We start from the raw sequence: 14,398 nt of genomic DNA on the forward strand, positions 1-14,398 counted from the left end.
TATAAAATGAATGTTTGGTGTTCGGAAAAAATGTCAAAAAAAAAAAATATTTATATATATGAAAAGTGTGTAGGTAGAAAAAATGGCAAGATTTCTTTATTGAATAAATGTACATATAAATTTAATGACAACAGAAAATCCTCCTAAAAAAATTATTCGACACTCATGTAATTATCTAATTTGGTTAATTTATCATGTCTAATGACATTATAATTGATAAAGGGGAATTAAGTGATGAGAACTTATTACATTGGAACCACTGTGGTGTTTCTTTATTTTCTTTCATCGTAATATATATAGTATTATGGTTGTTAATCAGTTTTAAAGAATCTTGCCGTTTTTTCCACTTACACAATTTTTTTTTGCCATTTTTCCCTTGAAATTTTTTCTGTTTCCGTTTTTCACTTGCCATTTTTTCCTAAAATCGAAAAAAATTCTGATAATTCTAATTCTTGAAGTCTTCACACTATATCAATCCGGTTAAGTAAGGTAATCCACAATCCCCTCCCCCCTCCAAAAACACTTATTATTGCCTCATGTAACTATTATTGTGAATATAAAAAAAAATAATGTGTTATAAACTTCAAATAACATACCAACATATATCCATCTAAAAAAATTCATTTTTTATTTTCTACAAAAATTCCCTAATCGAAATTCGCGAAGAAAAATCCAAAAACCTTTTTTGCACTAATTTCGCAAAAAAGTGTTAATAGGATTTATTGGAATTAAAAAAGAAACACAAACCTACCAATACTTTTTCGGACTTGCAAAAAAGAAGAAGAAAGTTATGAAGAGTAATCTTGTCGAAAAAATAACCCTTGATAACTGCTTCATTTTTGCAAATATTGCAATGGTATTATAGCATTTCTTCCTTAAACACTGAAAATTGATGTTTGATAAAAAGTTGAAAAAAAGAAAAAAATTGAAAAATTATTCAGAAAATAACGGATATTCCAGTTCAACATCCATTTTTATTTGTCAAATTTATATGTTAATGAATGTCTGGACAAATTTCTACAAACTTTATTCAATTTACTAATCCCATATTCCATTGGAAGTTCATTTTTTTTGCACCTAAAATAAACGAAATTGCAATTTTCACCGATTTTTTTTTAGCCAATACTATTTTTGATTTTGATTAAATTTAGAAAATGTAGTTATTCGTATAGTTGTTTTTTGAAACACCAATCAATTTTTGATAAATAAGTATGGGTGATAATTTTGGTAAGAATGGAAAAGCGTGCGAGGAGAAAAGAAGAATTACTTATGGCATCATTGATTAAATAATATATATCTTCTTCTATCAATCATGAACGTTATCATTCCCGCCTTTATTATTCAATATTAATATAATATGAGATGGTGATAGTCGATAGAGAACTGAATAAAATCCCCAAAATGACGTCGCCTTCTGTCTGGATTTATGAAAATGGAGGCCCAGGAATTTGGAAAATACTTACCGGATGAGAAACAGATGGTTTGTCGGATTTGTCGATATAAATGTGCCTTTAGTCCCCTGTCTAGAATTACACGCCACTCATTATCCTCATCTCATAACAAGAGTATGGATATTCATCTATAAAATCAATTTGACGATGAATACATCAAGTCAGACTTTAACTTTGATCTCACAACGATGCTTATTGCATGTAATATAACCTTATCCATTGCTAATCATCTACGTTCAAAAAATTTATGGACAAATACAAGGGTAAACATATCCCTTCCCGAGGAACCATCATTAAATTAATGGAGGATGTTGGTACTGATGTCATATATAGAAATACATATAAAAATGTTTTAAGTCATCCACACCAAATGATGATCAAGTTATCAGTAAAAAGTATTTACGAATATCGAAATGGAACTTTGAATTTTGTACTATCTCTCAGTAAGTATTCAATTTTTTTTTTAATCTAACTATAAAATATGATTCTATTTTAGCTAAACATATCAAGAATTATGAAACACAACTCAGTAAAGGGCAAAACAACTGCTTAAATGGTCACAACAACGGGGGTAGTAGCTTTGGATGGTTTGCAACTAGTTTGTCTGAGACTACTTACCTCGCTTTAAGACTTGGGTATGATAATTAGGTTTTCCAATATTACATAGTCAATAAATATTACTTTTTTATCACTAAAGGCTTAGCTATGGTTGATGGGCTCCAAGAAGTGGTGTTCAGAAAACTCATAAAAGGCAAAAACAACTGTTTAAATGGTCACAACAACGAGGGTAGTTACATTGGGTGTTGCATTATAATTAACAATTGTGTATATCCTTCATGATAACAGTATGTTGTTATATAAGCATACTTAAATAACGGGGAAAATCTTTTTGATGCTCTTAATAGGGAGTAATATCGCCGGACATTACTACATAATTAGCTTTTGCTCTAAATCTTTACGATTAATTTATTTCTAACATTTTTTTATTAATATATTTATTGTCTAATTTTATGATTTTGACATTTACTTTATTATTAATAATTAGTTAGATCTCATCGGTAGAGATATATCTATCCTGTGCACAATTGTATATAGCCACTTCCACATGAAGAAGAAGGGTGATTATCTTTTTGATTAAACTCCACGTCTCGCTTGTGTATTGCAACCTAAAGTTATGACATATTTAACTGAATTCCGATGTTAAAACAAGAAAAACATTTCTGATCAATCTATTATTTCAATATTCTGTATTTATAATTTTTTATTATTAATAGTTATATGATTTTAATTGTTTAATTTTGTATATTTAACTTAAATGTTTAATGGTTTATTTTTTAGTATGTAGATTATATTTAATTAAAGCCTTCTTTTTTAAACTTTGAGCTTCAAATATATTTCAAATACTCTACTTTGTCGTTTCATTAGCTATTATTCTGAGAATAAGGTTCATAATGAATTACAATTTCATGGAGTGTGACGTTTTCAAATCTACTGTAACGGATAAAAAACGTCGAAGTCAATTATACGTAGTATATCTTCATTAAACATTTTGCTAATAAATACATTCGTTTATTAGCAAAATGTTTAATGAAGATATACTACTATGATTTTTGAGGGTAAAAATCATGATAAAGCAGGCAGATGATAATCACATCAGTATTTTAAACAATGATACCATATGTATTTTTTTCCCCTCCTCCTCGCACGCAAAAGAGGGACCCACACACACACTCTTTTATATATATATACAAATTAGCAGAGAGGAAATCTTTGAAAGGAGAAACGGATGTTGCGTCTGCTCTTTCTTTTTTCTTCTTTTCAATATTTAACAAGGTCGTCGTCGTGATAACATCTCTCTCTGAGAAGAAGAATTTCTGCTGGTCTTTAGTTTAAATTGTTTTAAAATGTACAATGAAATATAATTATGATATTTTCCCTAGAATAATGCTATTTTATATTGAGGAAATTACCCTCTTCATAGCAGTAATTCCTAGTCTCCACGTAATAGCATATAACAGGAAACTGATATTATTTATTAAAACTTTATTTATTTATATATTACGGCAAAATTTCCTTGAAGTAAAATGTTCTGAAGCAAAATAGTTTGAGGAAAAGTACCTTTCGTCTTAATTTATAATCAATAATATTTAATAAGACTATGCAACATCATTTCCCCAACATTTATCATTGTTATTTGAGGCGAAGAACACGAAAATAACCATTAGAATGTTCAAACTGCAATGACCTTTAAAGTTTTTGGTTTTTTAAATAACATTGATAGTGTATAGGAGGGGTCGGCAACCTATGGCACGTAGGAACATATTCACTAGAACGGGCAAATTAGGACATATTCCCGTAGTTTGTGTGTGTCCTTTCTTTACAATTATTGTTGATAGTGGCAAAGTCATTGATTGGAAATGTGGAAGTTGTCACTCCGTGTCTCGAAGGTTGCTTACCCCTGGAGTATATTAACGATTCTGAGTCATATTTCGACCTTAAATAAATATATAAATCAAAATTAAAGGTAATAAAATAACTGATAAAAAACATTGCAGCATGCAAAAGATAATTAAGCGATCTTGTATATAGTTCCTACAAAATGTGTCTAATCATACAAAATACAAAAAATGAAGTCTCTTATTTGGAAGATAATATATTTTGCATATTTTTTTCGATTGCTTTATATTAGTGCCAAAGCTTACGATTAAACCTTGTAGGTATTACAACTTCAAAAGTTTAGCCGTCAAAAAAAAGTTCGATTTTGATTGATTTTTTAAGTTTAACTTTTAATTTTCTTATACATGTATAAATTCATTATTAAATAGCACAGTAAGGTTGCGTGAAGAAGTCCGAAGTTAAATAAAATTAAGTTGTCTATTTGACTAATTGTAATTAGTAATGAATATTTTAAAGGGAAGGAGATAACGCCAAATCAATATATGCTTCATTTGCAATGGTTAGTACATATTCATCTCATCTAATCTACTTATTTATGTTTAATTTGGGAAATTTTTACTGCCTCTTTTTTATTGCTTATTTAGTTAATATTCCATAAGAAAATCAACTGCGAAACTGACAGAATCCATCAAAATCTACCTTTTTTTTGAGAAATCTTTTCATGTTGTAGTACTTAAGTTTTAGCTATAATATAAAGTAATTAAAAAGAAATTGTCATTTTCCAATATGATCCTTTATTATCATACTTGATTTTTGTATAATGAGACACATTTTGTATGAACTGTATTCAAGATAACTTAATAAAAAATCTGAAATATTTTTATTATTTGTTATTAACGTTTATATTACTTTATATACCTACTTAAATGAAACTGCTATTTTTCAGATCAAAAGTTGACTATAACCGAATTTTTCTTATTTTCAAAGTATACAAAAAACCCTTTATTTTCGGATACTTTTAAGCAAGTTATATATAGTACAACCAAAATTGTATTATTGAAATGTAATATTTATTTAACATATGTAGTAACTTTTTGCACTTTTTTGTGTTATTATAAGTGTTTTTAGGGGGTACATACTCATGATATGGATCTGTATTAGCGTTGGATCGATCCTTTGACTGATTTCCTAATCAGTCTTTTTGCCTTCCCCCATTTTCAGTCTCTTTTTTTTCATGGGTCCGACCTTTTTTTATCATTTTACATGCCGCCTAAGGACCGGTCTTCAGTCCTGGCTATCTTTTCATTTTCTTCACTCCTAGATAGGATTAAAGAATATAAGAACTAAGAAAATAATAATAAATGATAGCTAAAAAGGTATAATAATACGTTCTAATCACCCCCCTTTTTAACTTCAAGTATTTTGTCTCTTTCAAAGGGATTATGAATTATGATAAAACTACGGTGATTCAAATGACGAAGTCAGTAGTGAGAACTTCAGCTGTCGTGGTTTTTATAAGGACCAGTACTACGACTGAGAAATTCTATCAATACCGGACTGATAGGACTGTAGTTTTTTTTTTTTTTTTTTTTGAAGATTAGCGTGCACGCAGGTCCCCATTAACAGAAATTATGCTATCCAGTTATTCACATTGGAGATAATGGAGGAAGTCAAGCTTAACGGAGTGCAATGGAAGGCTATCGTCCCTAAGGAACCACCTTATTGATCACGGTTGATTTTGTAGACAAGTAAGGTTTTTTAGAACAATCCAAAACTAATCCGTATTGATTGAAAAGCAATGTAAATATGAAATTAATTTGAAAAGAAAAAAAAATGTTAGCGCCACCTCACAATTTGTACCTATAAAAAAGGATATGGATGTTTTAACTCAAGTTTCTTTTATGCTAAGGTTAAAGAAATACAAGGTTAGATCATCTTGTAATCGGGCTAGCTAGAATTATCAATTTGATGTATCGTACCGACTGTTATGCAAGACAGACAGATTTTGACGTGATAGAGTATAATAGTGGTACTCTAACAATAACAGTCAAGTAAAGTGATATATATCCACTCTGGATAACAGTTATACACTATGATGTCACTACTAAAAAGCGTGGTGGAAGTCAAATATAAGTCGGAAAAGCGTTAGGGTATAACCTTTTATTCATATTAATCTTGTGTTATACGAAGTATTTTGGAGTAATTTGGAGCAAGTGTTAAGGCTCAAAGAACCTAAAGAGTTTTACTTATATGGTATGTAAAAAAAAATAAGCTGAACTCAAGAAAAGCCTAAACGTTAAATCCTATTCATTCCATACTATAATTATGGACTTTAAATTAACTCCAAAGAAAATTGAGGACTCATTTTGGACTCGATAAAATAATAAAGAACTCTATGAATATTACAAGGACCAGGACTTGACTTGTGAGCAAAGAATTAAGACTCAAATTGGACTTGTAGTATAACGACTTTTTTTTCCGCTTCTGTTGAATAGTGACTTAAGTTTTTAGTTCATTTAATGAATTCTAAAATTAGCTCGGCTTTTACTTGAGCTTCAAAGATGTATCAGACGTAACATTATGTACATTGAAATAAGTTAATTCGTCATATCTTTGGTAATTACTAAATTCCACTTTCAACTCTCTTTGTTTGTCTTTTTTTTTTTTTTAAGTTTAAGGCATTAGGATACAATAAGTGCTTGCTAGGATTGAAGAATATAAAAACAAAGAAAATAATGTATCATAGCAAGAGCGTATAATTATAAGTTCTAGCCACACACCTCCTACTTCAAACTTAAGATATTTTGTCTCTTTGAAAAGAGGTAATGAGGAAATTTGAAATGACATAGATAGTAACCACCTCATTTCAACTGTTGTATTTAGTAGAAAAGAATAAGGACCGGTCCTAGGACTGATTTTTTTTTATTAAGACCGGACTAATAAGGATCCAATCTTTTTAGATCGGTCCAACATTACGCATAACCTTTCATACAAAAATAAACAGAAAAAAGGCCTAAAATCCTTTGGTAGTTGGACCATTCTTCCCAAGTAGGGAATTATTATCTAATAATTGTTTTGAATTACAAACAACTCTATAAAGACTAATTCGATCAATGAACGTTCAAAACACTAATTAAGAGAAAATAAACCGAAAAATCCACAGCTGACAACAAAATAAAGTGTACATTTTTGTGTTAGAGAGATTATGCCGTGTCTCAAATACAATTAAATAAGAGGTCGATTTAAAAAATCGACCTATCATTGTTTTGGACACTCTCCAGATCACTAAAATTCTATGAATCAAATTTTTGAACAATATCCTTTACAAAATGATCACCAAATTACATTATGCAAATTATGAAGTCTTATTGAAATATAAATAATAATTAAGTGATTTGATTAAATAATTACAAATCCATAAATTATTTCCAATCCAAAATACATAAATATAATAAATATTCCCTGATTAATATTTTTACTTTTCAATATTTAAAATGAAAGGTAAGGGTATTCTAACGAGTAAGACTCATCCTTATATAATTTGCAAGATAGATAAGATTCATTAATAAAAAAATATACAAAACGTTTAATTGCAAAAACTTTTTTTTTATAAAAAAATTCAATTTCCTTAAATTTTTAAATGTATTTCCTCAAACTCACAGCTAAAGGTCTCGAAGGTACTTTATTTGAATATAAATCAAATAAGGAGGTCAAATCATATTTTATTGTATTAGAAATGTATATATCGAACCAAAAATCTGAAAATTTTTTCTCTTTCCCCCAAAAATCCCTTGTTCGGATAAAACCATTAGTAATTTCAAATTTGGGATGCACCACAGACTTGACAAAAAGAATGCAAAAGAACATCCCAAATTTTGAAAGCAATTCCAAAGGATTTTACGTACATAAAAATAATCTGATTAAACCAAAAAAAAAATTGAACTATGGACCATTAAATAATATTGGATAATGCGTAGTGATGTGGTTCTTAAGATTGGTCTTGGTCTCGTCTCTCTCTCAACTTCTCAAACCCTTGGTCTTGTCTCTATTTCAAATGCTATAAAGTCTCGGTTTTGCTTGGTGTCCAGACCAAAAGCATCTACAATTAAAGCTTTTGTTTTCTTAAAAAACAGTCCCGCTTTTTCTCTTTTAGTTTGAGACCCTTTAAGTATTGTTATATCTTTGGTTTCGACCTATCACATTCTTAGTTTTTGCTATAAACTCGGAAAATATTGTTTTGAGCACAACAGTAATATCATGTGAAGAGTGTTTCGAGTTAGACACGCTTTCGTTGATTTGATGCTGCTCATTCAAATAAGTATCTACACACTGTATTTATTATCAGATGAAATTCTAAGCTAGAGGTGATGAATACAAAGATCAAATCCTAGGTTAATAGGAATACAAGGTTAGACCATCATGTAATCGGGCTTGCTAGAATCTTCAATTTGATGTACTTGTACCAATCACTTGGCAAAACAGACAGATTTTGATGTCATAGAGAATAACAACAGTATATTAACACCATATAAGATTAGAAATTATATTATTAATAAATAATAATATATGATTAATAGTACTCTTTGACGTCACTATTAAAAAGCGTGGCGGAGGTCAAACGTAAGTTGGAAAAGCGTTATGGATTAATCTTGTATTTCTATTAACCTTGATGAAATCCTCTCAAATATATACTTTAATACCAGAGCTTGCGGAGTCGGAGTCTTTTTTGTTAGTGTCGGAAAATTTGTACCGACTCCGACTTCGGCTACAAAAATTATTATAATCTATGGAAGTAAAACTTATAACCAATACAAAAAGAGTTTTGAGCGTAGGATTGTATCTGATGAAGCTGTGCCATAATCATTGTTCTTATTTTTATTGGAAGAGAACTGTTAGAGGTAACAAGGAATACTCTCTACATGGAATATTCAGCCTTTTTGTCTTTCTTTTTTCACCCTTAATTCGTCAAAGTAGGGAAATTTTTAATGACAATAGTAGAAAAAATATCCCTTAGTTGGTCAAAAAAAGGGAAAGGAAAGAAAGAGTGCATGTTCCATTTTATAGAGTATTCCTTAGTGGCGTGTGCAGGATTATATATATATATATATTTTTTTTTTTTTTTTTTTTTTTGGGGGAGATTTTGCAATTTTTCTAAAAAGATTCCAAAAATTAACATTTTTTATAATAAAATTTCAAAAAGTAATTTTAGATATTACATTTTTTTGTAACAAATTCAAGAAATCCAGAGATTTAACGAAAAATTAAATTTTTGGAAAAAAATTTCAAAAAACCATAGCTATTTTCAAAAAAACATTTTTTCCCCGTAGTTGTTACGTTCTGCATCATTCATACTATGAATTCATCTTTACTCGAGTTCCAAACTTTGAGCCGAACAGGGCATTCATTCCGGACGATAACTTGGAGGAAAAACCTCTCAAACATAAAGTCAATCCAAGTTTCCAATGGACAACTCCATTGTCAAATCAATTCTACTCCAGGCATAAGAGAATGAGATGACAATTAATATTCAATTGAGTCCTTAATGTATATTCACCAATGTGGTAACATATGAAGGAATAGGTCAAGGAAGAATCCTCCATAACCACAAAACCCAAGAGATTATTTTCTCTAATGCCGTAGTTGAGCCCTATCTCCTATCATCACAGATTGTTATTAATCAGGTCCCTCATCCCAATTTAATGAGCCTAAACGAACTTTTTGAAATCAGTTCGAACTTGAAAATCGTATTTATTACTAAGAACGTGTTTCCCGTAGGCTTTCCGGTATACTACCAAAAAACTTTGTTTAAAATAAACTCGGTATGAGGACCTCGGGTACAGATCATACCGAATGGCCGAACAACACATCCTCACGGCATCCATGAATGCCACCAGGCTCACCAACGGTAAGCGTCTCCTCAATGACTTGAAGAGGCATGGAGGAAGAATAATCTTCTCCGACGAGAAGAACTGGACTGTCTACAGAAGCTACAACGTCCAGAATAACAGGTGGCTTGCCAAGGAGAGAGAAGAGGTCCCTGCAGTCTTCACCGCAAAGTTCCCGCCCTCCGTGATGACCCTGGGTGTCATCTGCAGCACCAGTGAGGTGATGCCTCCTTTCTTCTTCAATCCCAAGGAAAAGGTTAACGCGATAAGGTACTGCGAAGTCATGGAGGAGTTCGTCATCCCCTGGATGAAGGATACGGCCGCTGAGAGGGAGTTCATATTCCAATAAGACTCAGCGTCCGCACATCGCCATGAGGACCACAAACCTCTTCAACTCCCACGACATCACTTTCTGGGATCGCAACGCCTGGCCCTCCAACTCACCCGACCTCAATCCGTGTGATTACTACTGGTAGGGGAAGTTGGAGAGGGAGGTGTGTAAGGTCAGCCACAAATGCATCGCGGCCCTGTAGGGCTCCATCACGAGGGAGTGGAATGCTGTCGAGTCCGCGGAAGTCATTAGGGTATGCAAATCCTTTAGGGGCAGGATGGAGAAGATGGTGGCTGCTGAGGGAGGACATGTTGAATAAATTTATTGTTCAATATCATGTCTAACTTTTTCATATTAACAAATACAATCCAAATTCCATTTTTATCAAACAGGTTGAACTTTAAGATAGTTCCAATTTATCGTAGTTACAACATTCCTCGTTCTTCTCTCTGTCTATCAATATTTACTAGAGATATAAGGAATATTTTACATAAATAATCATTCATAAGACATTGGAATTCCAGTTAATGATCGAAAAAGAGCGTCTTTTTACACAATCAACCTAACTGGCACTTTAATTGCCATACATAAATATAGAAAGAGGTATTTGACTAAGAATGCACAAGATACCCACGCATGTGACGGTTTTAGAAGATCCATTCATACACTGGACTTCTAAAAACCTGTTAAATAATATTCAAATTCATTTATTAAATTATAATTTAAATAACACTTCATTAATAGTTTAGTTTACTATAACTATAGAAGGGGAGATATAAATATTTAGATTTTTTCAAAAGTATCAGTTTATTAGTTATATTTTAGATACTCAAAAAGTGCAAATGATGCACATTCAAAATGAAGTACCTTTTTTTTCATTGAAACGATAATTTAAAAATTATATATTTTTTTAAAAACAGAGACATGGCCAAGATAGATATCCTCGTTTAAAAAAGGAACAAGAAATGATTTCACGGAGGCAATGTAAATATATTGATAAATGATAATGTTGGAAGGCACAACTACAAACGACTAAACAGAATTTAATTTTTTGAGACTGTTGACTGACCCATAATTATATATTTTTGTCAATGAGGAAGACACGAAGTAATTTTCTAAGGAAGAACAAAGTAGATTTATGGCACTAAAATAAATAATACCCTTTCACATATCTTCAACATTGCAAATACATCCGTTAATTCTTGAAATAAAAAGGAGGAAAAGCTCTGATGTTGACTAATAATACGTTTACTTCTTACGGCCTTTCTTTTTTCTTCCTTTGGAATCCTGTGTTTTGACTTTTTTGCGAGGAAGTTCTGCGGGCTCCTCACTCTCTTCCTTGATTTCTTCCATAATTCTAGGTTGTGACAAAACCATAGCCTCACCCTGAAGCTTTCCTTCTTCTTCGTCAGAGTCTGACAAAAGAGGAGCCTTAGAGTGAATATCCTTTTCTTGAGACCTAGATAATAGACTCATTTCATCGTCATCTTCTGTCCGGTTAGAGCTAGGAATGGGTCTTCCCTTTTCTTGATATGCAACACCTTTTTCCCAGACATGGCCATTACTTTTTGAAATTTTAGCCCATTCCGGACGGAAGTCGGTCGATGAAGCGAATTTATCATTCTTCTTAGATTCTTTATCAGTACTTTGTGTTGAATTAATTTCTTCTGTAGCTGGTAACATATTAGAGATAGGTAATGTCTCTAGCGAAGGAATTTCGTGAATTGACACGTCGTCGGCCATAGTGTCAACTGACTCAGGAGAGGTATCTCCTTTAGGTCCACTGTCGTCTTTTTCCAAATCGGTGGATGACCCTTCGTCAGTTCCCGTACTACCCGACTCAGGAGATATGTGTTCTTTCGGAACACTATTTTCTTTCTCCAAACCGGTGGCTGTTCCTTCATTATTCATCGCATTACCTGATTCAGGAGAGATGTTATCCTTCGGAACACTATTTTCTTTCTCCAAATAGGTCGACGACCCTTCGTCAGTCATCGCATTACCTGACTCAGGAGAGATGTTCTCCTTCGGAACACTATTTTCTTTCTCCAAATAGGTCGACGACCCTTCGTCAGTCATCGCATTACCTGACTCAGGAGAGATGCTCTCCTTCGGAACACTACTTTCTTTCTCCAAATAGGTCGACGACCCTTCGTCAGTCATCGCATTGCCTGACTCAGGAGAGATGTTATCCTTCGGAACACTATTTTCTTTCTCCAAATAGGTCGACGACCCTTCGTCAGTCATCGCATTACCTGACTCAGGAGAGATGTTATCCTCCAAGAAACTTGTATCTTTTTTAAATTCCGCGGATGACTCTCCACGAAGAAACCTCTCAAACATAGGAGAGGGCTCATTTTCTTCCTTTAATAACCTAGGCTTCAAGTCGGTTATTTCAGCTGAAGAAGAACAATCCTCCGTTGATGTTCCATCATTTGATGACTGGGTGTTAATTTCAATATTCTTAAGGTTAATAAAGGACTGGGGTACAGATGTAGGTTCATTTACGTTCTGTAAATTACTAAGAGATAAGGAGCTATCCTTGAACGGACTAGTAGACACCCGTTCATTTGTGTGTGTTTCTGTGTTGGATTTTTCACTGGTGAATGAAGTAAAGGAAGAGATGGGTTTAACGACCGGAGATAATTCAACTGAGTCTTTGCGAGAAGAGCTTGATTCTGTTTCTCCAGTTTTAGAATTTTCAGTCCCATTCATATGAATTTGATTAAATGAGCTGAGTAGTAACTTAGCTTCCTTTGGGCTTAAGATTCCGTCAGAATAATTCAAGTCATCCTTTGAGTCTAGAACCTTATCACCATTTAAGCTATTTTTGAATGCCGTCATAGGAGATAGATCCTGCGGAACAGATTCAAAATTTGAAGTAACTATTTGAGTGACTTCCTTTTCAACTGAGGTTCTCTTAGATTTAAACAACTCAAATGAAGGACTGCGAGATCCTTTTTTGGGAGATAATTCTGTATCATCCTTTACAAATGAAGATTCTCTGGACAAATACACGTAGCTCTTAGATGGCGATGATGATCCAGATGGAAGAGAAGATGGAGCATACCGCGAACTATTAGGAGTTGGAGATCGTTCCATACTTTTTCTATTGAGTACTTCCTCAAAAGGAACATATCGACCTATTTCAGATAATCTTTCTGACGAAGCTCGACTAGAACGTGAGGTTTCAAAGTTTATTTTACCATCTAAACCCTCCAAAGTATCTTCAATGATTTTTTTACTTTTCTCAGGAACAAAGTTTTTAGTCATTTCCTGAGAAAGGACCTTCTGAATGACTCTCCTAGCCTCTTCTTTTTCGTCAAATTCATTTAGAACTTCTCCATTTTCAGTTGTCGTTATGGATATAGATACCTTTTTGGTACTGGAGGGAGCATTTGAGCTACTCAAGGGTGCTACCTTTTTAACCTCAATAGATGATTCCTGCAGAAGTGGAAAAATGATGAAATATTATTAATTTATACTTAGATGTATTTCGTATGAACATATAAATATGAAGGAAATTAAGCGAAGACTCTTTTTATTTGAATATAGATAAAAGTCATGATAAGGAGCCTTGAGAATGCAGTTTAGCCCTAGACTATAAGTCAATTTCATGTGTAATTAATTTTAAAAGATATCTTAATCTATCTTCTTTGCTAGTAATTGCTACTCATTAGGGCAAAAATAAGCTCAAGTAAAAATTGAGAAGAGCATAGAATGACTTTTTTAATTTGCAAACCATAAGTGGAATTAAAATCCACATGGTCAAAAATCCTCACCGAATCAACTTCATTGTCTCTCTTTTTCTTCCGAATCACGGAAAAATATCTATAATATCCAAATCCCAGAAGAAGGATTGCTCCAATAGTGACTGCTGTTGTCACTCTCAACACTTCCGCACCGGTAGACATGAGTAGTTGAGCCCCAAGGTCACTAGTAAATACTAAACAGTAAGATAGAGATGATTTGAATCACCAGTAACTCACTCCAGCAGCACCTTCCCTCTCCACTTGATAAATAACATATGACTTCGTAAAGGAAAAGAAAACTGTGAGGGTAAGCTGCAGACAAGAAGAAGAAAAAGGCAACAACAGAACGCGGGAAATATGTAGAGCTGTGTACGGTTTATTTATTTAGGTATTCAACTTTCATGACCTTATGAATATGAGATTGTAATAGTCTCTTTCATTTAATCGTGAGTAGGAAATCATGGATGGAAAGTTCTTTTCGATGACCTTACTTCCCCATTTACAACGAAAGAATCAATCAAATAATTAATATAATATATTCAAACTCTACTAACACTACAACTTCAAGTCCACATTGTTTTT

The 14,398-nt window shown here is 32.5% G+C and overlaps 1 protein-coding gene and 1 non-coding gene across 2 annotated transcripts; both read right to left on the reverse strand.

The window, feature by feature from the left end:
* Positions 1-5,439: 5,439 nt before the first annotated feature.
* LOC121122299 (U1 spliceosomal RNA) lies at positions 5,440-5,604 on the reverse strand. Its single transcript, XR_005865779.1, has one exon. It is a non-coding gene; the product is annotated as a U1 spliceosomal RNA (small nuclear RNA).
* A 5,151-nt stretch (positions 5,605-10,755) lies between these two features.
* LOC121121218 (uncharacterized) lies at positions 10,756-14,398 on the reverse strand. The gene is made up of 2 exons (XM_040716096.2): positions 13,847-14,398; positions 10,756-13,508 (listed from the first exon to the last, which is right to left on the reverse strand). Exons 1-2 carry the CDS (start codon positions 13,976-13,978, stop codon positions 11,313-11,315), a joined length of 2,328 nt encoding a protein of 775 aa, XP_040572030.1. The 5' UTR covers positions 13,979-14,398; the 3' UTR covers positions 10,756-11,312.

Source organism: Lepeophtheirus salmonis, chromosome 7 (genome assembly GCF_016086655.4).
Source record: "Lepeophtheirus salmonis chromosome 7, UVic_Lsal_1.4, whole genome shotgun sequence".
NCBI lineage: Eukaryota > Metazoa > Arthropoda > Copepoda > Siphonostomatoida > Caligidae > Lepeophtheirus > Lepeophtheirus salmonis.

Excerpts from the sequence above, each read along its gene's own strand:
- LOC121121218 (XM_040716096.2), bottom strand. The coding sequence starts at position 13,978 with ATGTCTACCGGTGCGGAAGTGTTGAGAGTGACAACAGCAGTCACTATT. Across the intron at positions 13,509-13,846 it reads GAGACAATGAAGTTGATTCG|GAATCATCTATTGAGGTTAA; the intron begins GTGAGGATTTTT and ends CCACTTCTGCAG.